Source organism: Lampetra fluviatilis, chromosome 8 (genome assembly GCF_964198595.1).
Source record: "Lampetra fluviatilis chromosome 8, kcLamFluv1.1, whole genome shotgun sequence".
Taxonomy (NCBI): domain Eukaryota; kingdom Metazoa; phylum Chordata; class Hyperoartia; order Petromyzontiformes; family Petromyzontidae; genus Lampetra; species Lampetra fluviatilis.
In genome coordinates, this window is record NC_136282.1 from 8,418,912 (window position 1) to 8,445,504 (window position 26,593).

Genomic DNA, 26,593 nt, shown 5'->3' on the forward strand with positions numbered 1-26,593 from the left:
GTAAAGTTTACCATATTTATCATGGTGGAATAGGCTTCAGGTGAAAGCACGTGTGGTTAGAATCAGAAGTTTATTTCCCGAGTAAAGCCCTTTGAGCTAAGAAGTTATTTTTAAAGGGTGACTGGGGCCTGCATAAAACATCAAAGTATTCCACAATTATAGATTTATGTTGTAAAATGACATTCACACTTGAACTTGAGTGATTTTAATAGTTTAAATGAGGACAGAGAGGGCAGAATGGAGTAGCCAAGAAACGAAACTAGGTGGTTCCAAAACTTTTGGGGCAGCTACATAAAATACTTTTGCTCTAAATTGGGGACGAAATCAGGGAAATATTAACACGATGAATAGACAATCAGACGCGCATCGCTGACTTTTAGGATTGTTTAATGGTAATAGTAGGTCAGACAAATAAAGAGCACATCCACCAACAAGGGCCTTGTAAATGAGTGTAGCCCACTGCAGTGAACATTTATTCTCACGTCCAAGGGCACAAGTCCAGAAGCAACTTCGTAAAATCGAACCTCATTGTGCGCATGGACATTGAAGCCGCACAATACTTGCAGTGCACAAGTGAGTGGCGTTTTGCGTTTAAAATTCACATTCAGGGCTTCAGTTCATCCGGAGCTGCCCGGTGATGTGCTCCGGAAAATATTTCCCCGGATTTGTCGTGGACGAAGGACCTCGGTTTCGGTCAATCATTCCCGAGAGCTGATCCACAATGATCCACAATGGACAACTTAAAACGGTGTCGTTTCACTGACCTTTTGCAATACATACGGGGGCATTGACTTATTCACTTAATGCAGACAAAGAGGAAAACCATTGGCATGCAACAGTTTTTTTTATTTACCCAGGCCACAAAAAGAAGTCTTTTAAAATATATATATTAATTGTAAGGCTAAAGGAAACACATGTTTAACTCATCACACGAGCGAGAGACGTTATAACACAATTTTTTTTTGTTATTTAAAACCGTGACGTGCTCCGTGCTTCCTCCGGCACGGCTTTTTGGACTTCTGCATCCCAAGCGCAGCAGCAAGTAAGAACTTTAGTGGCATTTTACGTGTGACGGTATGTTTTCGTCTTGAGTTTTAGAATTAGTTAATATTCTCTCTTAACTGGTTAAAAAAAATGTTGGTCAATTTAAACGGACTGTGACCTTTAAACTGGAGTAAGTGCAATTATGATGAAACGACGTCGTTCGCTAGGGCGGTCTCGACTAGTTGCTCCTACGGGCTCCCTGATGCTTTACCCCGGCAGGGTGCACTAGGCCGCAGCCTGTCTGGGTCAGCTCACGTTTGCGAAATACAACTTTGTAAAACGGCTGATATATGTTTTACTGAAGTTTTTAACCTCGCAGCTCCATAATTTACTTAAAAAACACACAAACGGCTCTGTTGTGTAAACACATTGATGCATTGTTTACGGTGTCCATACAATACACACTCGCTTTGTCCACTGTGTGATGTGAATTCCGTTATATTGCTGCTTGCAGTACCGTTGTATTTCAAAGTTATTGTTTTAGTTTCCCCCGTGACATAAACTATAAAATGACGCTGTGCTTTATTTCTTTTCCTTCGGCAGCAATATGAGTGGAAGCTTCAGAATGTACGAAGATGAGCATCCCAACGCCTGTGGGACCATCTGTCTCAAATACGTGCTCCTCGTGTTCAACTTCATCTTTTGGGTGGGTTGGTTGTGGCCTTTCGATGTGGCATTTTGTTTATTGCCACCGTCTACAACCACTCCCTGTGAAGAAGTCAAGTGCAAGCATTCGGCGGCGGGGAGAATGGATTCTGGTCATGAGGGTGACATTTCTCAACCAAAGGCTGCCAAGATTCGCTTGGAGACATTCTGTATTTGAAAATCGTAATTATATAACTCAAAATGGTTATTGCAAACTTCACAATTAGCTGAAAGTCACGTCGCAAAAGTTTTTTTGGAGTGGGAAACTTATAGTTTCTAATACTTCTACTTAATGATAACGTAATAGGATTCACAGTAGGACTGGGCTAAGTACTGTGCTGTAATAAATTACTACACCGATAATTATCAGTTTGATTACGCGCAACTAATTCCATAACATTAACAATACATTCGCACCCCTCTTCCCACTTGTGCCGCTGGACGGGAGGTGATGGGTTGGGTTTGGTGACGTCGTTGATATTGGTCACGTCACACTGGGCATTGCGTGAAGGAGGTTTCCAGCCTTCGGTATACAGGATGTGCAAGCAAGCCACCAAGCTATCAACCACAAAATATCGTGAATTAAAGTGTTTAGTCGATTAATTGATTTACTTGACAAATCGGCCCAATCTTTAATTCACGGTACAATATACAATGTAGTTACATATGTTGCCATGGCGTTAATGCATCACGTTTCGTGTGACTGGTCAGTTGACTGGTGCTGGAGTGATGGCGGTGGGCGTGTGGACATTGGTGGAGAAGGGTGACTATCTCAGCCTGCTGGCCTCCAGCACGTTTGCCACGACTGCCTATATCCTCATTCTGGCTGGCAGCGTGGTCATGCTCACGGGGCTGCTGGGATGCTGCGCGGTGGTGCGCGAACGACGCGGATGCCTTGCCGCCGTCAGTCCTGCAGTTTGCATGATACACTCAAGCCACACACTCTGCCCCACTTCCTAATCGTTGGTTCTGTTGAGCCTGTTTACAACGTTGCGTGTGTTAATGTACATTTTTGTCAATCCACTGCTGGACGAGGGCTTTCCCATGTTGTGAAGGTTGTGGGAGTGTTGAGCATACTTCAACCACTCTGATCAGTGTGGGCTGGTGAAGGCATGATATACGAAATGTAGCATGACACAATACAACAATGGATTTTGCTGCCCTGCTTGACCACTGACAGCATAGCTCCTGAATGTCGATCAGCCCATTCGAGCATGATCCAGGTTCCAGCCTGCTTAGCTTTGGAGATTTGCTAAAATAGGGTAGATCCCGGGTGATTTGTTCATAGGTCGTGCCTATTAATAACATTCAGATTGTTCACAGCAGCCTAATTTGGCAAACCTCAGGTTCTTGTTTGGATAAGCATGTAGAAATGTAGAAAAGTATTGCTGTACATGGGAGAATTAATGTTACTTTTTTTCAGTACTGTGGCCTCCTGTTGCTCATCTTCCTTCTGGAAGTCATTGCCGGGATTCTTGCTTACCTCTACAGGCAACAGGTATGCTTACAATAGTGAAAGCAATCGCTGACAATGTAGCTCAGAGCAGCTTCTCAGTTGTTACGCAGTTGTGCATGAAGCGGTGATTTAAATCACATCTGGTTTCATTTTAGCATTACATATACATTTACGTAGCCCTGAAGCAAATTCTACTAATCGGACTGAATTCCCAGCATTCCAGTTAAGGGAAAGATTAACAAAACAAGGATTTGCATTGGCCAGAATAGTCAAAATGATGGCTTGTAACAGAATATCGTCCAGCATTTGCCTGAGGGACCACACATTGGTCATTCTCTGCTTTTCATTATAATTAAATTGTTATTTCCTTTGAATTTACTTTTACATTTTGTCATTCTTGTTAATGGTGGGTACTTTATATTTTAGGCATCAGCATCTGTGTACTAATTGTATGCTGAATTTTCGCTATTATCTTATAAAATGAAGGCAGTCCTTGATAATTGAGGATTTCTGTATTAGAGCAAGATCTGAAATATTTTCGTGAATAGACATTAAATATTTTCCAGTATAACAAGTGACAGCACTGTCGGTTTAATACTGACACATTCTTAAATAACTATTATTTGAATTAAAATACTTTTGGGTTTTCTTTTTATCCCACGAATGTTCATATTTTTGGACCATTAAGTAGTTTAATAAGGTCACTTGCTTTAATGAGTGGAGGGTGATAATGCAGTATTGCCACTTTTTTGGTTTCAACTAGAAACTGAATAACAAAAATGTAACGTTCTAATATTGTTTTTATATCCTGCTGTTTTAGTTGAGTGAAGAGTTAAAGAGCCACATGAACAAAACAATTGTGGAGAGCTATGGGCAGCCTGACCAGCAGAGGGTAACTGATGCCATGGATAAACTTCAACAGGAGGTAGGACCCTTTAACCTCGACTGCATGCCAAGCTCTCTGGCTAAGTAACAAAATGTGGAAGTACTTTCAGTAATTATTTTTTGTTCTACAGACTATTCAAGCTGTAGTTTTATACACACCAGTGCAGAACGTTTGGGAACATTATTCTATTAAATATGTATCTACATATTACACACATAGTACTTAAATGTGTCAAATTGTGTCCCATATTCAATTAAGTATTGGGCCATGCTTAGCTGCATTGACTGTCCTGAGTTAGTGGTAGACATTCCACATTCCAAAGGCAGAGAATAATCTCTCCCTAAGACACAGTTGACGTCATACAAAGTTCTGCTACTTCAGTCTGAAGGGTGATAAATTCATATTCATAACACTGCTATAAATATAAAGTTGCAATGTTAGTGCATTGCAATATACAATGCAAAATACAAAGGAAACCAGTTTAAATAAAACAAATGTATTTGATCCTGTATATAGGTTACATTTCTGTTGGCTTTTGGCCGACTTCTATGATTTTTATTTTTTGTATATTTAATTACACTATGCTAACGGCTCCCATGAGTTATATAAATGGAAAACCCATCATGTGTTTGGCAGGACTATATGGTCTATTCTTGACTCAGCCCCCCCCTCTCCAAAGTCAAGCTGATGCACATGGCCACCTAATTTAAGAGAAGTAATCTCAACGTTTGCTTCAAAACATGTCATTGTAAAAATATACAACTGAATATCAATAAATTCCGCAAATCCCTGGCGGTTTCCTCAACCCGTGTAAGTTTCCATTTGCTCCTTTTTTCTAACATACTGTTTATTTCAAAGTTTATTGGAAGGAAAAAAATACTGTGTATACTTTGCAAAAATCAGGATCATTAGTTACAAAACAACCATGTGTAATCTGTATGGAATGAATCAGGAAATTCCTAAATTCTTGTAAATGCGTGGTCAGTTGGTGGCAGTATAATAAAGGGAATGTTTTCATTGGAGGAGGAAAATATTTTCTTAAATCCCACGAGGATGGACTGGGTATGTGAAAGCAGCTGGACAATAATTCATGGCGTTCCAAGAGTCGGCTTGCTCACAGCGCCTGGATCATCGGGAGCGTTTAATTTTCTGGGAAAGTTTCATGACGATAATCAACACTAAGTCCCCCAACTCATGGGCAGATTATGCCTCCCTTTACAGAGCCTGAAAAACTGCCTTCATATATAAACTGAAAAGTGCATATGATATTCGTAAATGTAAGCTATGATGCATGAAAAGTGGCCAATGAGTTTCCCTACGTAAAATTCACAAAGAAGCTGATCTGGCTAGCAATAATATGCCATTGGAAGAACATTCCACATTACAAACTAAATCTATGACTACACATGCAAACAATCTGCCTTTAATTCAGGTTTCTAAATCTCATTCAGATTGCAATCAGATACAGAGAATTTGCATGCCAGCATTTAGTCCACTTCTCACTATAAAATCTTTAGAAAAACTGTGTATACAGTACATAACAAAAATATACATTTTACAAAGAAATGTATGTATTCCGAGAATGATCATGTTTTGTTTTTTTGTGTATTAATGAACCCTCGTAGTTTAAGTGCTGCGGGAGCCACGACTGGAATGATTGGCAGCGGAGTGACTGGGTGAAGGTGGCTGCAGCAGAAGGCCGTCTGGTGCCAGACAGTTGCTGCAAATCCCCGACGACACACTGTGGCCGCCGTGACCATCCCTCCAATATCAACAGGGTGGAGGTGGCCCTTTTGCACACTTTATCTTTTTCTGACACTTGATTGTAATGCATAAATAATCAGCATTAATTTGAAAATGGTAGACGCTGGGCATCCACCTTGAAACGTGGGAAACGCCCAACATAGTGCATACCCCGTGTGGCACAGTAACAGTGATGACTAGTGATGACGACAGTTCCATTATCAAGGCTGTACTTCAAACACATGCTCTGAGCCTCGTGTTGAAATAATTTATTTCAACTATATGAAGATTTTTGGTTTAACATAGGCTTTCGCGACCAATATAATACAGGTTTTTTTTGGGTTAGATCGCGTACATATATAAGTGTCATTCAACCCGCGATTGTATACGCTCAGTCAAAACAACAATGGGTAGATCGATTATTTCAAAAGTAAATAATAGTTTTACTTGGTTAAAATTTCCAACAACAAATATCCTTTCGTACACGGTGGATCTGACAACAATGTGGCCAATACAGGATTGGGTTGCTATAGCCAGGTGAGCAACATGGCAATGATCACTCGTGTGTGCAGTGTTTGGTCTTAAAAGATACTCCATGTGTACCTCTGCTGCTTTTGGTTGATTTTTTTGGGTAATTTTAATTACACATTAATGACCTGTTTTGGAGTTTTAATCTACCATTTGATTTCAACAGCTATAATACACATATGTACACGTGTACATTATATGTAAATGTGATTCGCAACTTTTATCCTCAAAACCAATTGAAGTTAAATGAATTGCTTGTAGAAAATGTTCTAAGTATACTTTTGTCGATGACATTGCTTTTGCCCATTTATTTTATTAATACTGTATTTGTTTACTTCTTGGATAATGAAGGGAATGGTGGTGCAGTGGTGATAACTAATTCATTCGAGTTTGATTCCTGACCAACATTACCGTGAATGGAATTTGATATCTGAACCGGTTCTGTGCATCCTTTCACCAGCGAGGTGAAGTATCGGCAAATAACCCCCATGATTAATACCATATGCAGAGGCCTTCATTCAGAAATAAATGGACATTGGGCTGAAATAAAGTTTTTTTTTCCTTTTTGTTTTCCACTCTATGGGAATATACTTTTAATAATCAGCATCATATTGGAGCCTTGCTTCAGTTACAGAAGGAATATGTGAATGAGTGGCATATAATTTTAGAAGAAATACAGAAGTCTGGCCAAGGGTTGAACAATGCACATGTTTCAGTTTTGTGGTACACTTGAGTCCTTTGAGTTTGAATGAACATGATCTGAGTGCACCAGATCCTTTGTGTACCTTTATTAGATTTTAATATAAAAGTGTTGTGCCTCTGCTGCAGGGTGGGTGCATCACGAAGTTGGAAGTGATACTGCAGGAACATCTGCTGCTCATTGGTGCGGTGGGAATTGGTGTGGCCTGCCTGCAGGTATGACCAGCCTTTATTTGATCATTTGAGATGGATAGTGTCAGTTATTTGTGTAATACAGGTTCATATTCAGTTGAGATAGCTTTACATATTTTGCTCATTTCATACGCATTTTCTACGTTTTACTGTGATGAAAATGCAAATAGCTACCATTACAAAAAGATATATAAATATTCAACTTGATCAGTCTGGTGTTGCATTGCATTGTAAGTTTATCTGTTTCAAATGACTTCGATGTTAACCAAAGCTATACAATATTTTGTTTGTTTTTTCAGTTTTGTATGTTTTTTATTGATGTTCAGAGTATATTGCTTTTTATAAGTGGTTTAAAAAATACGTAGTGTTACAGCAGTTGTTAGCTGGAAAGGGGTATGACTGGGTGGTTCATTGCACACTTGTACTGGTAGGAACCTCCTGGTTACACCAGCCCACAGGGGATTATTGTGTCCGTCCGTCGTGCAGGGAGGGGCTGGGTGGGGAGGGGCTGGGTGGGGAGGGGAGGGGCTGGGTGGGGAGGGTGGGGCTGGGTGGGGGGTGGGAGGGGTGGGGCTGGGTGGGGGAGGGGCTGGTCACCCCGTGGTGCCCTTATAAAACTCAACGTTTAACCTACTCACGCCGGCTTGTGCCCACCCTCACAGTCGGGCATATTTGTGGAATACACCACGCCGCCATTGACCCTGGCCATTGACAGAGCAACCCAACGTTCCTACCAGCTCCCTCCGCAGGAATGTGTAATGTAAAAACATTCTCAGACTTATAATGAATAACTTCGGATTGGAAAAACTCTTTCAATTTTATCAAACATCTACGGCCAAAAATTAAATGGTCAAAATGTGAGTGCCATTTTAATAAATCACTTTTATTAGAGAATAACCAAAATAGCAGTTGGAATATATTTTTCTTTACAAACCAACCTACCTTGTCAGATTGTACAAGTTATTTTAAATGCTATCTTTATGAAATATTAAACGTATTATCATTATTTTTCAAAAACCTGACATTCAAATGTTAAAAACAGGAAAAGTATGGTTTGTCTTACTGGCTCCAGAAGTGTTTTAACTAAAAAAGCTCATTAATTGCGATACAAAGTAGTATTGCAGTAATACCATATTTGATAAACACACTTATTGTTTCCAGCCTTAAGGTGTGCTTCTCGATTGGTGCCATACTGGTGTAAGGGTATATAAATAAAAAGACAAGCCTAACAGGATTTTTGAATATTGTTTTATATTCCTATCCATGCTGGTCAGTATGAAAAATAATTCAGAATTCTTCCTCAGATTAGAATTGCTAGTCTATGAAAAATATATTCACAGCAATGCAGTATTTTTTTTATAAAGCATATTTTGCCTGTTTATGGTTTTATCATTGCAGAATGACAGTGTTTATCATTGTATGACATATTTCAAGTAACAAGCATTATATAATTGTATTTTTGTTGCTGTTCGCAATATTTATGTAAAGTTAAGGGCAATAAGAGAAAACCAATTCCATGTGTTAACTTTCATTTAGAAAATTTAAAATCTATAAGTATTAAAGCAACATTTTTTTTCTTAATAAAACTGGGATAATTGAAAGTTAAAAACTATGACTGTTAACACGAGGTTCAAAAACGTGTTGGAGAATGCTGATGGTTCAATGCCTGACCGTAAATAGAAAATTCACAATAACTATCCACAATGACAGTAAAATTCTAGTAAATATGAACAATGCTGCCATATGTATTTGTCACTTCTGTAGCAGTGGAACTGAAAATGAATTGACAGCTAAAAAGCAGGTTACATTGTAACCTCTATTGTAGGTTGTGTTGTGCTTTAAACAGCCATTTCCTGACCCAGCCCCACATGCTGCTTCCTTCCCTAATTCGGGAATGTTCTTTCAGAAAGTCCCATGTAGGCTTTAGGAGGATGGGCAAGGCAGGTTGCCAGTTTATATGGCTGCACGCACTCAAGTTAAACCTTTTTGAGAGTTTTACCAAATTGCTTTATAGTAGTAAGTTTGCTATTTATACTTAACTTTTGCTCTCGTTATCCCATCACCCTGACTAGTTAGTTGGGGTGGGTATTACTTGTGTATTTATACTACAAAAATAAAATATATGTGAGCACATTAGAAGAGTATCTTCTCCCATAAAATATTTTTAACCATTAAACAATTTCCCTTTTACAGATTACTGTATGTCTTACCCGTTTGGTGTGATGTGCTATCAGTGTATTCAGATGTGTACTTTAATGTAACTTATACGACTTGCCGTTGTACATTGGTTTTAAGTAGGTTAAAACTGTGCATGTTATAATTAACATTGCATTATTGCATGTTAGAATGGTCAACATCAACTTTCCTTAAATAATAACATAACAATGCATATATGCTTTAAAGTAGAACGCCATTAAACTGATGAGTGTGCATAATTTCAAACTGTGCAACATTAACCAATCCAAGTATTAAATAGGTTGCGAGTCATATATTTATTTCCAGTGTTTTAAAGTAACTTGCCTAAATTTATTATTTGCCAAGTTTGCTGCGTCAAATTCGCATTTTTTTATATTTAGGGCAGACTCGGTAGGTTCAGCAGAGGTCTTCTAATGTAGCTGCAACCAATAAGGAGCCATTGGCGAGACAGCATTGATGTTGTCAGCTACAGTATATCAAATTGAGTTCATTATATTGTCGTGTATCAATGTGTGGCATAGCACCAGCAGTGGGGTGGTGCATTTGCCTATTAAGGCATTTTAGTTTCCCAATATCAGATACATTTACTTCTAACCTCATGAACGCTGATGCTTTAGATACGTTTCACATCACTAATCATATTTTGCTGCTGTTGCCGTTATTTATACCAATGTGTCCATTGTTCCTCTGCTTCGCTGTCTGTTCTCTGCCTATTACTCTGGCTATCTGCTCTCGTTGTTCTCTGATCCCTAGACCCCAGAGCTCTGCTCTCTCATTGGTCTTAACTCTGCATATATCACGAAGCGACTTTGCAGCTAGACTCCTGGATCCACCAATTACAGGTGGCAGTGATGTGAAGCTGCATCGCTGCATTCGGGGAACATGCATTTTGCCAATGATGCTTTGAATCCATCGGTCTTTGTCTCTCAACTGCTTAACCTCTCCATGAGGTCACCGTCAACTCAATCCTGCAAATGAACGGATCTTAGTGCTCAATTTCTACGGCGGTGTTCCACATCGGGGTTTTTTTTCCTTCTTTGGCTTCCATGTCATCACTAGTCTTGTTTACCATCCCTTCTAGTAGTGTTCTGCCAAGCCCACCTCTTTCGTTTAAGTTTATACAGTATTTAGTCCGATTTCTTGATTCTCAATATTAATCTTCCTCTTCATTAGTGCAATAGATTTAACAACACAGCGATGTGCAAAATCACCCAGTCTTACTCGGACCACCAACTCAAAAGACCTGTAGCTTTTGCAGTTGTTAAACCGGTTTCCATCCTGCATTGTTGAAGGGTTTTCTGGTTATTTAGATTTTAATTCTTCGTGCAATTCCAAACATGCACTCTCCATGCTTATTATACTTTTAACATGTTTTAACTAAAATGTGTACTCGCCTTTATCGAAAATGGTATTTGGATATAGCAACAGCATAACTTTCACTCCCACAGCGGCAAGATTATAAAAATTCTCAGGCTGCTTATGCAGACAAATGTGTCCATTATGTGAATTTGCATTACAATCCCTACTGGCAGGTTCAAGACATTTACATTCTATAATTGTTTTGGTTATTCACTGAATTGCTCTTGGGGGTCTAAATAGCCCTCTAAAAAGATATGAATCACAACATTTATTCATACTCTTGGGTCTTTCGGTAAAGTCACGTAGATAGCTTCAAAGAAAATAACAAAAACGTCATCATGACGATTGCTTGTGTTGCGATCGAAACGTCAGTTTTGTTTTCTTTGAACCCATCTACGTGACTTTACCGAAAGACCCAAGAATATGAATTCCTGCAGTCACATAAGCTTTAAGTCAAGATACAACCCTGATTGTTTAGCAGCCTATACTACCTCTAGAACAAAGACTGTATATAGCCAAATGATGTTACCATGTCTTAAATTGTATAGATCATATATTGCTTGAACGGATTTAAGAAACCAGATTGCTTTGCTCAAGCAAAATAATAACCTGTTTGCTATTCTCACAATAACATACATTCTTTCTTTCAGGTGCTGGGGATGATACTGACTTGCTGCTTATACAGAAGTATCAAGTTAGACCCCTACTATTAAAAGAATGACAGGAACCTGCATTTTGATAACACATTTTTGTGAATGAAACATGTCATAATTCTTACCCACTGAACTGTACCTATAGTATTAATCTAAGCACACTGTATACTATAAAACTTGCATAGGAAATAGCTATTTGAAACATTAACATTGACTTAATGTATATTTACACGGTCAGTTTTGTGTTTATACTCGTAGTTTGTGTTTAATGTTAATATACCATGATTGTATTAAAACAGGACAATGCAAAGGTTAAAGCTACATCGTTTAAATGTGCCTTAATCATTGGTAGATGTCACCAAAAAATATCCAGCAGCATAGAGATGGATACAATTAACTGTTAAACTGCATATTCATTTAATAAAGTTTTTTTTAAAGTATTTGCATATGACCATATACTTTTAAACAAAGCATGTTACAGCAAATATAGGAAATCAACAAAATGAGCAACAAACATTTTATTAAACTTTAAATGTACAATGCAAAACTTTAACTTAAATACTGGTGAATGAACATGTAATAATTCTCACGGAAAACAAAAAAAGAGATTTTGTATTCTGTAATGCAATGATTGCGGTTGCCATTTTCGCTCATGTAATTTTTCAGCCGATTGAGGAAAGTAATGAAAATGTGGCCGAATATATGCCCAATCTTTTATCATTCTTTGCCATGGGGAAAAAACGTTCAGGCCTTGTGTAGGAATGTGTAGCAAAGTTATTTCTCCAAAGGTGCGTAGTTGAGTAGTTTTTCAATCAGGTCGACATGAGAGAGCAGCATGCGGCGACAGCAGTATCTCTTCAGTCCCAGGGCATCCAGCGCATCTCTGCACACACGAGTCAGGAAGGCACGGTCACGAGATGACTTGCACAAAGTGAAAACCAAATGATGTATGAATACATTTAACCATGGATTATATTTGAACGCACAACACTTAGTCAACGTACCCTTCTGTGTATTCGGCCTGCAACAGACCCAAGTAGGCTTCCCACTTATTGCCGACCACCTTCCCGCACGTGAAGCACCGCACCGGGATAATCATCTTGTTCTGCTGCCATTCCAAGGGAAATAAAAACGTGGCTTATGTTTAAAGATGCCCTGCAGTACTACAAGATAAACTATTTTTTATCAGAGCTGCTCAACTTTTAATATCACTGAAGTGCAAGAGTTGGTATGACAGGGTAATAGCACTTCATGTTCATAAATAGATGGTAAATATAGTTTTACCTCTGATGGGGGCTGTTTTCTCTTAACTTACGACTCACCACCTGCCCCTAAACAACCTTAAAAATCCACCTCCTTGCCTCAAAATGTGCATATCCCAATTTATATAGCAAATTTAAATGTACAGTCGTTGCATTTAAGTGCAGTACAAATTCCTGTTTTATTGAAAACATCAAAGGATATCTGTTAAGTATGTAGTGACATCGCACGATGTCACTGTGCGGTGCCGGCCCTAGAGACGCACAGTGTGCCGTGTATTGACATCGCGGACACCACTTGGATGTGGGTGCAGTACCGCCCCTAAAGGCGCTCAGTGAGCTCTGATCGATAGCGCTGGATGGTACCACGCTTGGCGTGCAGTTCCGGCCCCTACAGGATAGGGTGTGGGAGTCCCGGCCATGGAAATGGGGTTACTATAGGCCATGGCACTCTGGTTGACCCCAGAGGACACGTGACCAGTTAAGTCTACACAGGGGCTCCAAGTGGGGGCTAGGGGTGGTCACGTGTCAGGGTCGAGATCCTGCTCAAGGATTCTAGAAGGTGGTCGTGGCCAAGGGCGGAGCCAGCCACACCACAGAGGATAAGCCACGTCCCCCAGAGAGCCCGGCGCTGTTGTTCAACCTGAAGAAACCTTCGCCTACGTTCTACGTCCTACAGAGTCTCCAACACATGGACCTGGACCCAAACTGTGGTCTGTTTCGTTGTAGCTAGTTACGGTGTAATTAGTGTAGTTAGCCTGGTGGTCCCCCACCACAAGTTGTTATCCTGTTAAGGGGCATTTACCCCGTGTGTTGGTGCTAATAAATGTGTTGCCTCCAAAGAGTACGTCTGTGACTCAGTTGAACCCACTACAAGTGTACTGGGGTCGTTACCACAACACAAATATGCGGGTTCACATATCGGCCAAGGGTCACCAGCCCAATCACCGTCACCATCATCGCTGGGTAGGTTAGACGGACACCACATGAGAATGCACTATCGTGCTTGGAATTAAATGGTATTGCAGTTATGCTAGGGGAGGCGGGAGTTAAATGGGCACACCTTGACTTGGAAAATCAGTAATTAGTGTGATATAATTGAGTAATAAGCTCACGGACACTACAGGAGTTAAGTGTGGAACACCATAGCATCCAAACCTGCCATTCTATTCTAGATAATCGCGAAACGTTTGGCATGGTGGAGGTCAAGATCTTGCAATGCCCGTGGGAAGGCATGGTAGAGATGCACAACGCATTCTGGGTATTTCCAACATGGGGGCAAATAGTGTGTTATGTACAATGGCAGCTTTGCGCAATTAAGTTTCCAGTGCAAAAAAAATAAAACCAACCGAAATGTACAAGTTTGCAATAAAGTTTGACGCCATGTCTAGTGCAAAATATAAAAATAAAAGTTGAAAGTGATGACATGAATATAATAAGTCCTGCAACAGCGGTGTAAGTCATTGTTTAACGTGGTTAATGCTTTCCTGAAAAGTTATGCGTTAAGCGATTTTAGATTTCCTCAAAAAAATAATGTAACGATAAAGTCTGGCGAGATAAGATGTACTGTACTCACACAGTAAGATGGCAAGACAAATAACCGAGGATACGCCGCCGCGTACTGTATCATACCGCTTCGCCGCAGAGCCCAAGAAAGTTCGGAGTCGACTCAGAAGCCGCGTTATAACGGGCGCGCTCCGCGTTGTGTGAAAAGTGTTCCCTAATGGGTGAATCGCGTTATACAGAAAACGCGTTGTAACAGGGGTTATCGTAATCCTCAAACAAAAGTCAACGACATCAAGGTGTTAACAAGGCCGATGGAGAAAATGCATACGTGTTTCAGGAGAATAACTCGAAACATAGTTTCATTCATTTCACATGGAAAATTTAAAGGTGCAGTTGCACTATGAACCGTCTTACACAGCGCAGTTTTGTAATATTTAAACGTTTGCAGGGGTCATCCCGAAGCAGGAATCCAGGGCCATATGAGACTACGTCTTTGTACTCAAGGTCCATGGGTGTCTGTCTACGTATCTACATTATAAGTCTTTGTAGCGCACTGTGTCTATATCTGGAATACATGTCTGTACAAGATCTGCTTTTTTCTCAGTCTGCGCATATTTCCACGTGTATCTCCTTTCTTGTCTCTGTATCTATCCCATAGATGCCTGCCTCTGTGATTGCATCTCCTTGTCTCTCTCTCTTTATCTGCTTGTACATGTACACGACCTCGTCTCGCCGTCTCGTTCCCTGTCGCATTGGGCCCTAGTCTTCTCGCCTGTTGTCTCACTCGTGGTCTCTGTCTCGCTGTTGTCTCAAGTCTCCGTGTATGTCTCAGTGTCCGTGCCCTACTGTCCATGTATCAGAGTGTAACCCCCTCGTCTGTCTCGCTCTCGTTCCAGTTGTACGTGTCGTTATCTCGTCTCTCTTACCGTTTCTCCCATGTCAGTCTATGTATTTGTCAGTCTGTCTCTCCTCGCTCTGCACGTGTCTAAGCAGTAACAATTCTCTCATCTCGCTCTGCACGTGTCTAAGCAGTAACAATTCTCTCATCTCGCTCTGTACGAGTCTAAGGAGTAACAATTCTCTCATCTCGCTCTGCACGTGTCTAAGGAGTAACAATTCTCTCATCTCGCTCTGCACGTGTCTAAGGAGTAACAATTCTCTCATCTCGCAGCGACACGAGGCCTAGGCCGCACCAACCCGGGCCTAGCTCCACAGGCTGCAATAGCAACAACAAACTTCACAGCAAAGTTAACGTTACTATTACCATATTACAAAAATAACGACCACGAAGAACAAGTAGCAAACCCCCATCAGACAACAACAAACTTCACAGGGTTAAATAAAAACTAATACAATTTAATACGTTTACCGGCGAAATGCTTCGCCACACGCTGAGGCTGACTGCTGGCTGGGGTTGCGTTCACGCGGGATCCGTCATCGGAAACTTAGCGACGCGCGAGCGCTCGCCCCGCCCACGTGCAGCAGCAACCTCGCACGTGGCCAGATCGATGTCCATCGATCACCGCAGTCACATCCACGTGCCGATTGCACTGTTGATGAACACACAATCCCATCCGTATGCCGATCACAAAAATCCCATCTATGTGCATATTGCACTAATAATCATCACAATACAATTAGTATGCCTATTACACTGTTGACCACCACAATCCCATTCGTATGCATATTGCACTATTGATTACAATAATCCCATCCAGGTGCCGATTGCACTGTGGATGAACACACAGACCCATCCAGGTGCCGATTGCACTGTGGATGAACACACAGACCCATCCAGGTGCCTAGTGTACTGTTGATGAACACACAGACCCATCCAGGTGCCGATTGCACTGTTGATGAACACACAATCCCATCCAGGTGCCTAGTGTACTGTTGATGAACACACAATCCCATCCAGGTGTCTATTGCACTGTTGATGAACACACAATCCCATCCGTATGCCTAGTGTATTGTTGATCACAAAAATCCCGTCTATGTGCATATTGCACTAACAATCATCACAATACAATTAGTATGCCTATTACACTGTTGACCACCACAATCCCATTCGTATGCCGCTTGCACTGATCAGTACAATGCCATCCATGTACACTTTTGACATTATTATTAGAATGCTGCATATTGTTAGAATGCAGCAATCCAGTGAAGTTGAAGTGACACGCGGGAACGACACGACTTTAAAGGGCGATGCCCAGTGGCAATAGGGAGGTCAAGCACAGACATTGAGATTCATAGAAGACAGAGACACACAGACAAGGAGCGACATGGAGAGATACACAGCGTGACACAGAGAAAGACTTCGACAAACCCTTAACCGCTCCTTTAAGAGTGCTGCTGTGTACGGAAATTGTCTCATCAATCAGGTGATCAATGAGGTGCAGTCATTAGAATGGTTCAGCTGGACTCTGCAGGGCATTAACAGACACTCGAAACTGAAACTGATAGTGCGTAATAAAAATCCGTGTTGCGTGGAAAGTCGAGGAAAGTTCCCTTCTTCATCCTGGCAGCACGGATGAGGAGGAGGAGCAGCACCCTGCCTGGGTTACGTCCCCCACCAGCCCGGGGCGAGCGAGGGGGGCGGCTCGGGGCTCCGCCCGTCCGGCACAAGTTGCGTCCACCCAGAAGAGGCCCCCACAACCCCGAGTCCCGAAGCCAAGAAGAGTCCTCGTAGCGCAGAGCCAGAAAACTGCGTGAATTCACTCTACGCCTGTGTGGACAGCGAGCGAGAGAGAGAGAGCGAGCAGCACCATCTTCATCATCACCGTGATTGTGAGTGCCCATTGTTCATTGTTGTCACGTGATGTTGTCCCGTGTGGTCCGTGCGGTTCAGTTATTTGAACGAATTCCCGATAAATTGAATGTCGGGAATAGACATTAGCAGCCGAGTGCTATCGCGGCTTATTGAACATAACGAGTTAGCATCGTCGTCCTGAGCCATCGTCACTGCAGAGTGAATGCTGTCGCACGTAACGGGAGTTAGAGGGTGGTACAGATGTCTTGTGACCCCCCCCCCCCCCATTTAATTCTCCAAAACGTAATAATTAAAATGTAAGTATGGTTTATTCAAAACATAAGTGAACATGTAAAGGGGAAAAAAAGCTTAGGAGTAAATGAATTTGGGGTCACACGACATCTGGACCACCCTGTACAGTTCTGTAAAAAACTACAAAAATGTTTGGCTCAAGAATGTGTCAACGAAGGCTGTCGTATTCATACGGTTACTCCATCTACGAGATAGTTTACACTGGAAATTATTTATCCTGTGTAGTGAGATGGTATCTTGCGATGTCCCAACTTCGGAAAGTGAAAAGTAGTCAAACTAACTTTAAAAGTCACAAGATAGCCTTTTCTAAAGTAAAAAAATATCCCAATTTACACAGTAACATGATACAGGGCACTTAATGCATAACTGGAATCGATCTTAAATCTGTACAATGCCCTCGTTGCAAAGAGTACAGTACCGCAAGTTAGATTATCCGTAGGTATCTTTTGTACAGAAGAAAAAATCACTCGGGAAACCCAAAACTTCGCTCAGATCTCAGTTAGCAACACTGCTCCTCTGTCAGCCAGGTGAGATGCTTGTAGTGTGGAGTGATTTGTTTACCACGGAGTGCACCTACGGTGCAGCAGACATATGGTTTAAGTTGGCTGCCGAGACAAGCTGGAATATTTGTTCCGTTATGTTGGAATTATGTCAAAGTTGTTTTTTTATACTGTAGAGTCTGACTTTAGTTTAACTTTCTGTAACTTTACACAACCTTTGTATATGTTACTCATTCATCACAGCAAAACAATGCATATGCAGTAGATACAATACTGTTTCGACACTTATTTATATATAAGCAGTATATGGTTGACGTGTAAAGTACTATGCAGGACGTCCGGAACATGTAATTAAACTATTAGCAAAACGTAAAACCCCAACTTTGTATCTTTCTATATTCTTGGTTCTTTCGGTAAAGTCACGTAGATAGAAAACAAAAATCTAAATTAAAAGCAAAAAACCCACGACATTTCGATCGCAACACTTTACAAGGGTATATGTGAAGGCGCAGCCCCTGCAAGTTCTTGCTCACGCCACAGCTTGCGGAAGGGCTCCCACTAGAGGGAGCTCTAGAGAGCCCTCTCTCGAGGGTGTGTTTGTCTGCTCAGCCACACTGGCCAGCAGACTTGGGGATGATGATGAGAATACCCACGCCTCACTCCACCACACTCGACCTGTCCATCAACTACACACAGAGGAGACGTGAAGAGGCAAGACATTTGCCCCATCGTTCCAACTGCAAATCCAGCGTGCTCACAATTGCACCGCGGCAGCATCCCAATTTGTAGGTATCTGTTGTAGCGTCAGCTAAATTGCCCTTGTATATAGCATCACGGAGCGCAATTGCCTTTAGAGCGCATCTGAAAGTAATTTTCTCTCGAAAGATCACGAGCCTCAGAGCCACGCCTGCAAAAGTTAACTGCCTGCGTTGTGAGGCCCACGTTGTGCCCAGATGCCTTGCCAAACTTCTCAGAATGTGCCTTGAGTTCCTTGGAACGTACATTTTCTGCTTTGTAGTTGGGTTTTGTGGAATGCATACAAAATCTGGATAAGAAAAATATCTTATAACACAGTACACTTGCAAACTGTGGGCTTTTTTGTGTGTAAATATATTGCTCTCCCCCAACTACCCACTGCCTATCATCAAGTTGGTGAAGTGCTTGATAATAAAATACCGTGACTACAAACGGTGTTATCCCTTCATCAAGCCACTGTTGGATGTGGAGGTCTCCCCACGCCGTGTCGTCATAAGGGTTTTTTGACCATACTTCCCCACGATGGGTCGGTGCGGGTTTATGATATGGAGTGGGCACTAGATTAATATAAAACAATGACCAGTATGCCACTGCTCCCCATTATAATACAGTAATTTTAAATGGTGTACTGTAGTTTATTATATAGTCAAGCAAAATATTTCTTCCCTTTTCAAAGTTCCTCCGAGAAATAACAATAGTGTAGTGTATTACTTTATCTTGCATTTTTACAAATGTTTGAAATGTTGTGTACTGTAGTTTGGATTTAGTACTTTATTTGAGAACACAAGCGCAAACGCACCAAAACAAGGCGTTTTTTTAAACTTCCAGATCCAGGCGTACTCTGCGTAAGATCATATCTCAATTAGATGTGCCTCGATCCAGAATGTTGCTGTGCATAAGATGGCTGTGGAAAGTTTCATGGGGGGGAACTTCCTTCCCGTGTGAAAATGGAGTTAATGAGGTCTGTGGAATAATGATGTCACGACCAACACTGAGCACGACAAAACGTCGAGAAAACAGCAGCAATGCCTGAAGTTTGACGCTTGTGTTTGTCCCTCGCTTGGGGTTCGTACTGTGCATTTCCATGCACCCATGGTTGTATTGTTATTTGTACAAGGTTTAACTAAATTTAATACAGCCTATGCTGTGTCTAAATTACAGTGTTTTAGCACTATATATAATTGCTCGTTCAGCTGGTACCATGCCTTCATGAATTACATTGGTAAAGTTTCTCGGCCAACTTCCCAGGGTCGACAATTTAACGAGAATGCTGATATAATTGCTTGTTAACGTATTTAACAATTTAAATAAAAAATTGCCTTTATATTGTATAATGTTGAGCGGCTCAGAGGTCAGAGCGCTGATATTACACCACTGAGCTCCTAGGTTCTATCGTGAGTTGATGGTCTCATCCTGGTAACCAGTAACTGTACAAAGAAAAACAACGTTAGATTTGGTTCTGAAATTAATTTGGTTAAATTACAGCTCTGAGAATGTAAAATATCAGATTGAATGTCATGCAACAACATTACAACATTACACGTATATTCTTTGGAAAGATTTCCTGCAGTCACGAAAGCATCACAACAACATTACGCATATATGTATCGTATAGTATGTAGGGAAGTCCTGCTCTGTAACGTGTGGACCAGGGGTCACTGAAAGGGATCTTGGAGGTGACTCTGTCCACTTCCACAGACAGTTTCTAACAAAGGGTTGCACTGCTCTGCAAGATATTTGAATGGATACTTCATCTCGTGACGTCACAATGAAAGCCCACTCAGGATATTATTGAAGGAATTTCACGAAATGGTATGAACACATTTTTTAGACGGTTGGTGTACGCGTACAACTATACAAAAGCATCCGAAGAGGTGTATACGTGAGAGTAGGGTAAAAATAAAAGTGCTACTTTTTGCTCTTAAAATTAGATTGACAAAAATTAAAATTTTATTTAAAAGATTTAACTGCTATAGAAAGAAGCCGTTGCCCATCCTATGGGCAGAGTTGCCATCACGCGTTTAAATATAGCATATAGGCACACCTCTACAACTACGCAGCAAATAAAAAAAAACTACACATATTAGCTCAAGAAGCCTATGTAACAATGTTTTCAATTAAATGTACGGATAGAAAATGCATTTGACCGTTATGGAAGCACCAGAGGCAGTCAAAGCAAGATTGACTATTTTTAACCATTCACGCCCTATATTCAAAGCAACTTTTTAGAGAATGTTTTGCTGATGGTGTAATTCAGCCGAATTTCTTAAAGCGAGCAGTGTGCTGACCATATTTATTTTTAAAATATTTTTTTTAATGCAGAACGTTCTTAATAGTGGAGGTCTTGTGGTTTGACATGCAGATTTTGAAATTATGGGTGGAACAATAAATATACACAGATTTTTTGTTTTTTACAAATGAACAGTAAATAGCAACACGAGTGTTTATATATGAACATAAATCTCACGTCGAGTATAACATTTGCAGCTGTATTAATGCTTAGTAATTACCAGACTTGAGGAATATGTTGACATTTTTATGCCATTACATGCAAAGCTGTTCATTACATTATTTAGGTTTTCATGTCTACACAACATGGCAAGAAGAGTCAAAGTACATTTGTTATGCTTTTTAATGAGGAATTTAAAGCACGTTAAGCTATCTGGACACATTTGTGTAACATGACATTGACACACATGACCCCACTGTAGTCCATACAAAGCAGTTCTTTGTGCAAATATTTAGCCATTGTTTCGTATTTATTCAGCTATGCAGCACCCTCTGATCATGACCTTTGCAGCCCATTATAAATCCACTGCTGGATGAATGTCTTTCCATGCCATGTCGGTCATGGTATTTGGTTTAGATTACTTCGCGACGCTGGTCAGTACGGCTTGGTGAAGGCATCGGGGAGGTGGTGGAGGGTTGTTTGTAGTGGGGCGGAATGGGACCTGTTATCACTCGCCACTGATATTATCCATCGCATTGAATAGAACTCAAGCCGGCAGTGTCCTAAATGCCGCGCCACCACACCAAGGACGATAATTACTACTCTATACTCACAGTCAAGTGCGTGGTACTTAGGGTCTTAGCATTCTGGTTCGTGTACTTTGTGTTCTCCGGATGTCCTCAGATTCTAAAAAAATTGTCAATTGCACGGATTAACTTTTTCACCTCTGAATCCCTCACCTCCGATTAGCACGGTTGGCAACGTACGGTGCAAAAGAAGTTCAGCATACAGTGCCATCATGGATTCATTACGCTGAATCTGCATCAAACAGATTATTTGATGATGCTGTGTGGGTAGTGGTACACAACCAAAAATAACAAAACAAAATCAACACATTCTTCAATAACACTGCCTTAAAAGGAAAAACATTTCAGCGCATCATATTTCAGGCAATGACCTTCTTTCATAGCAGATGTGCTATGAAGAAGGGCCATTATATATGATGTATTCGAATTATACATTGTGCTATTATGAATGTTTTCATGTTGAGGCAGTTCAAGTGACGAATGTGTTGATATTTATTTAATCAGCATGGAATGAGTGAGTACCCAGTGTCACTGGTGTTTGTTTTTGTGCAAAGTCACAGCATTTACCTTCATCTTCTGCTGCATGCAAACAGTTGCGTGTCCGTTTTGGGAGAGATATGTTATCGTTGACGCTATCCAACGGAGACATCTCTCTTCCACCATCCACTTTCTTCCACCCATTCCATCCATTCTAGATTTGAAGTTTTCGTGACTGCAGGGATTCATACTCTTTGGTTCTTTCGGTAAAGTCACGTAGGTAGAAAATAATGCGGAACGTTCCATTCATGGCTATAAGGGGTCCTGTTTAAGATGTTTATGGCTGATTTTCCAAATCGGCAAACCGCACACGGGTTGAAGATACAAAAAACACATTTGTCTCAATGCTAAAACATGAAGGCAAGGCCTTGTTTCTTAAATGCTTACAACACAAGGATAGTTTATGAAATTGGAAACAAAGGCACATTTGATTAAATTCATGGTTTTGGATAAAAAAAGCCAAACGATATCCATCAGTTTAGGGCTTACAAACGCAAGTCTCGTAAATGTTAAAAGATGGGTAAGTTTTATTTTTTCGTGGACGTAGCTTGATTGGTGGTATTTCCATTGCTTCAGGGATATTAAGTTTGTAGGGTAACCGCGAATGGAACAAACCGCCATGAAAAGCAACCACCGCCCACAAGAGATACGTTTCAAAGCATTCATTATTTTCACTGTAAACATAACTCAATGAGTGTCTTTTTTCACATGATGGCTGTTTGGAAAATATCCGAGGGAGGGCAGGAAATGGCGTTTAAAGTTTAGCACTGAGCAGGGCACAATGTATGTGAGTCACAAATGTCTCCCACGTTTCATTATCCGGTACACTGGAGAAAATGGCATGAAGTCACAGTTAAAAATCTGTTCACAATGAGAAATAATCCAGACTCGTTTTTCCATTCCCATGTTTAGCCACTAATTTGTCAGCAGTTATATACGCTATGCTGATAATTATTCATGGCTGTTTATACATTTTAAATGTGTGTTATCTGCTGTTCAACAAACTTCAACTGACAATTGCAATTCACATGTGCAAGTATTTACACTGAAACGTTGAATGTACGGTATATATATTAAACAGAAACATGGTTCTATGCCTGGAATAGTACATGGGTAATGTATTATGAATTTGGCCAGTTTGGTGCTGGATGAAGACCTCCCCATGCCTTTCGGTCATATTTATGTTGAATTTCTTTTGCACAGTACGTAGCGAACTGTGCTAATCGGAGGTGTGGGGGAAGGACACAAAAAACTGTTCTGAATACATTTGTTTTCAATCTAGATTTAAAAGTGCATAGCTCCATTGGCTTCCTAATATCGGATGTAAGAGCATTCCAGACGGCCGCAGAAGTACATCTGAAAGCGTGCGATGCAGTCACCGTTTTTGTTCGAAGGCTTGCAAAAAACCGCTGCTGCTTACGAGGATGACCGGAGTTCACTTGATAGTTCATATTCCTTGATGAGATCGGTCAGGTATTGTGGTCAATTTGTGTGTACAATGAGTGCGACCATGCTGGTCAGTGCGGGTTGGTGAAGGCAGACCAGTTGATATGGCACTAGCCACACGAATGATCGTCATGGCTGAGAATTGCACTCAGAGGTCACCAGGTTCAGAGTGAAGTGCGCTAACTTCTACGCCCCCACTCCACCCCACCCCATGGGATGTATTGGGCGGTATTTGTTATTAATTTGTTTCATTTGGTATCCAAACAAAAGCTAATAATGTAATTATGCTTTGCTAAGATATATTTTAGTAGGATCACGTCAGCAGAATACAAATATTTGCCCAATGTAGTATTGTTAATATTTGTGGTAAATTCATTATGATGGCAGGCACACCATTTTGTTTATACCGTAATCACATTTCTTGGATGGGACTTATAACATTGAAGATCGTAAATGGGAGGAATTACGGTACCATAGCATGATTTTAAGTAGTGGGTGCGTTCTGCCACCTGGTGATTAACAAGTAAACTGCATTATAATCGTAAAAATCACTGTTTTTAATTTATCCAAGCCTCCATAAAATAACTAACATGACTTGGTAATGCTGCATGGGAAGTGGTGCACACGCAAAACTAGCTAAAACCTCCACACATTTGTCAATAACACTGCATAATAGGTGACGTTTCAGGTGATGGACTTTCTTCATTATGTGCTATGAAGAAGGCTCGTTGCCTGAAACGTCACCTATCATATATGTACCCTTTGTTATATTACTGACTAATGTGTTGCGATGTATAGAATAACATAGGTTAGACGCATCTGGCAATAAAACTACCCAAAAAAAATATTTTCCGAAATGTCCCCAATGTATGTTGAATTTCTTTTGCACTTAGCCAACTGTGCGAATTGGAGGTGCGGGGCCTATGGTATCCTCCTTCAATCTTGATTTGAAGCTTTCGTGACTGCAGGAATCCATACCGTCATCAGGTGGGATGACGGACGCTTGTGTTGCGCCAGAAACGTCGTAATTTATTTTATTTTATACCTACGTGACTTTGCCGAAAGAATCAAAGAGTATGGATTCCTCCTTGTTTCCCTTTTTAGGGCAGGGTTATCAATGAATGTGTTGAGTTTTTGCTTATTGCACGACTGCCAAAGCAGCATAATAAAAACGTGTAATTTTAAAGAAAATAACACGTGTTGGCACGTACAAAAAAAAACTACGCTTTACGTGTGCTTCAAGAAGTGTTCTTTGTACTTGTAATGTTGAATCATGCTCGATGCAGCTGTGCAATAAATAGTGAATGTGTGTCGTTAAAAGAGACATGCAGGACTCTACTCCGGTGTCTCTCGACGCCCTGGGTAACTTTAAACAACATTCGCAAATGGCACAATGTAATCACGCAACTTTAATACTACTTAAAGTAATATACGTATTATTATAATGATACTTATAATAACCTATAATAATAACAACAACAGTGTTTTCCCATCTGGCCACATGGTGGAGAGTGTGGCCTCCGACTCGATATTATCCATCTTGATTTGAAGCTTTCGTGACTGCAGGAATCCATACTCTTTGGTTCTTTCGGTAAAGTCACGTAGGTATAAAATAAAATAACTCATATTATCCACTCTCTCGAGCCTCTCGATGTGTGTACTATCAGGAAGGGCCATTGTGCAAATCATCAACCTATTATGTAACGTTGCTTTTAAAGCCTCAGTGTATTTGATCAATGCGTCCCAGTTACAATAATAATTCTTGCATTGTGAGGTGTTATTCTGTTTTGTGTGCTGACCAGCCCCCATTGTTTATAGGGAATGCTCTTATCAATAACATCTGATAAACCAGCAGTATTTAGCCAATCGGACTTCTCGTGAGACCCAGAAGGTTGCTACCAGTTTAGAGTCTGTGTAATAAAGGTTTTTTTTGGGGTAATATTGGTTGCGAAAGCCTACATGTTAAACAGTCTGGAGTTTCCTTAACAAAACAATACATTCTGCTGGTTCAGATACTGTAAGTCTATAACAGCCAATAGGCTCTTTGGTTCTTTCGGTAAAGTCACGTACAAAGAAAATAAATTAAATAATAATAGAATACGATGATTCGATTGCAACACAAGCAACCATCATCAGGCAAGAATGAATGATAAAACACAGTAAACTTAGAAAAATAATGCAATACAACACAGAGAGTCGGCTAACACAACAGTCAACACCCTACCTGGATGATTACGTTATTCCAAAGATTGCTAAATTTGAGAGAGAGACAAAACACAGACACGGAGACACACAGACAGACACACAAGCAGAGAGAGACACACACAGAGACACACAGAGAGACACACACGTAGCCAATAGGCTGTTAGACTACAACATATATTTAATGTAGCAACACAGAACTACATTTTTCATTGTATTGCCTTGAATAATATAGCCCAATAAATATGTAACTTGGGGGCAAACTTTGGCTCGTGATTTGAACCGTTAGACCAACGTGCCATGTTTACTCGGAGGATATCTTCATGAACAAAACACTATGAATATAACTATGCATATATCCGCATGTATTTTCGACGTTTTATAAAGTGCTCCGCCATACGGAGTGTGTAACTACAGTAATGTTCTTTCCAAGAGACACAAAGCCAGCAATGCCCATTTGTCAGTTGTCTCGCTTAACGTTGACTTATATCCACCACTAGAGGGCACAATCCACGTATTCTGCAGTACTTGTGAAACGGGCAATACATAAAAAAATAAGCTGCTTATATTCACAACTGGTGGGTCAGTTGTTCATTTGTTGCGCAGGATATGTGAAATCAAATGGGGTTATATCAGCGTTATCATCTGGAACTAAAGAGGGGTCAGACAGAGCAATCTGCATGAACTCACAAAAGTAAACAACACCTGGTATGTGGACATTTTATGAACTTCCCCATTGCATCGTGTGATGGGATCCTGGAGAGCGTGACACCAAATCCTGGATTCAATACCACTCTGGCAGATTCTAAAGGGGTCTTGGAAGGGCAGTGATGAATCCCTGAAAACATTAGCAAGCTCTATAACCAATTCTCTTTCCAAGGCAGAG

The 26,593-nt window shown here is 40.7% G+C and overlaps 3 protein-coding genes across 6 annotated transcripts in view; 2 read left to right on the forward strand and 1 right to left on the reverse strand.

Annotated features, from left to right (window-relative positions):
* The first annotated feature begins 992 nt into the window (after window positions 1–992).
* Window positions 993–11,838, forward strand: LOC144933828 (CD151 antigen-like). 2 transcript variants are annotated; one of them, XM_078859022.1, is made up of 8 exons: window positions 993–1,042; window positions 1,588–1,690; window positions 2,401–2,592; window positions 3,113–3,187; window positions 3,966–4,070; window positions 5,657–5,815; window positions 7,131–7,217; window positions 11,399–11,838. In XM_078859022.1, exons 2-8 carry the CDS (start codon window positions 1,592–1,594, stop codon window positions 11,459–11,461), a joined length of 780 nt encoding a protein of 259 aa, XP_078715148.1. In that variant the 5' UTR covers window positions 993–1,042; window positions 1,588–1,591; the 3' UTR covers window positions 11,462–11,838. The 2 variants fall into 2 exon arrangements, with proteins under 2 accessions (XP_078715148.1, XP_078715149.1); XM_078859023.1 differs by lacking the exon at window positions 3,966–4,070.
* A 56-nt stretch (window positions 11,839–11,894) lies between these two features.
* POLR2L (RNA polymerase II, I and III subunit L) lies at window positions 11,895–15,628 on the reverse strand. Of its 3 annotated transcripts, none has more exons than XM_078859025.1 (3): window positions 15,536–15,628; window positions 12,406–12,509; window positions 11,895–12,284 (listed from the first exon to the last, which is right to left on the reverse strand). In XM_078859025.1, the coding sequence occupies exons 2-3, from the start codon at window positions 12,498–12,500 to the stop codon at window positions 12,176–12,178; spliced, it is 204 nt and encodes a 67-aa protein (XP_078715151.1). In that variant the 5' UTR covers window positions 12,501–12,509; window positions 15,536–15,628; the 3' UTR covers window positions 11,895–12,175. The 3 variants fall into 3 exon arrangements, with proteins under 3 accessions (XP_078715151.1, XP_078715152.1, XP_078715150.1); XM_078859026.1 differs by having other exon boundaries at window positions 12,406–12,506; window positions 15,536–15,613; XM_078859024.1 differs by lacking the exon at window positions 15,536–15,628 and adding an exon at window positions 14,237–14,379.
* A 1,124-nt stretch (window positions 15,629–16,752) lies between these two features.
* TSPAN4 (tetraspanin 4) overlaps window positions 16,753–26,593 on the forward strand; it is a 76,797-nt gene continuing 66,956 nt past the window's right edge. The window contains exon 1 of the mRNA XM_078859030.1: window positions 16,753–16,956. The gene's annotated coding sequence lies outside the window, so the exon portion shown is untranslated. The remainder of the gene's footprint in view (window positions 16,957–26,593) is intronic.

What these genes read in the sequence shown, in the direction of transcription:
- LOC144933828 (XM_078859022.1), top strand. Translation starts at nt 1,592, where the DNA reads ATGAGTGGAAGCTTCAGAATGTACGAAGATGAGCATCCCAACGCCTGT. An exon ending in GACGCGGATGCCTTGCCGCC is followed by an intron (nt 2,593 to 3,112) that starts GTCAGTCCTGCA and finishes ACTTTTTTTCAG; the next exon opens with TACTGTGGCCTCCTGTTGCT. An exon ending in TGGATAAACTTCAACAGGAG is followed by an intron (nt 4,071 to 5,656) that starts GTAGGACCCTTT and finishes GAACCCTCGTAG; the next exon opens with TTTAAGTGCTGCGGGAGCCA.
- POLR2L (XM_078859024.1), bottom strand. Translation starts at nt 14,290, where the DNA reads ATGATACAGTACGCGGCGGCGTATCCTCGGTTATTTGTCTTGCCATCT. An exon ending in TTGTCTTGCCATCTTACTGT is followed by an intron (nt 12,510 to 14,236) that starts GTGAGTACAGTA and finishes TTGGAATGGCAG; the next exon opens with CAGAACAAGATGATTATCCC. An exon ending in CAGGCCGAATACACAGAAGG is followed by an intron (nt 12,285 to 12,405) that starts GTACGTTGACTA and finishes TCGTGTGTGCAG; the next exon opens with AGATGCGCTGGATGCCCTGG.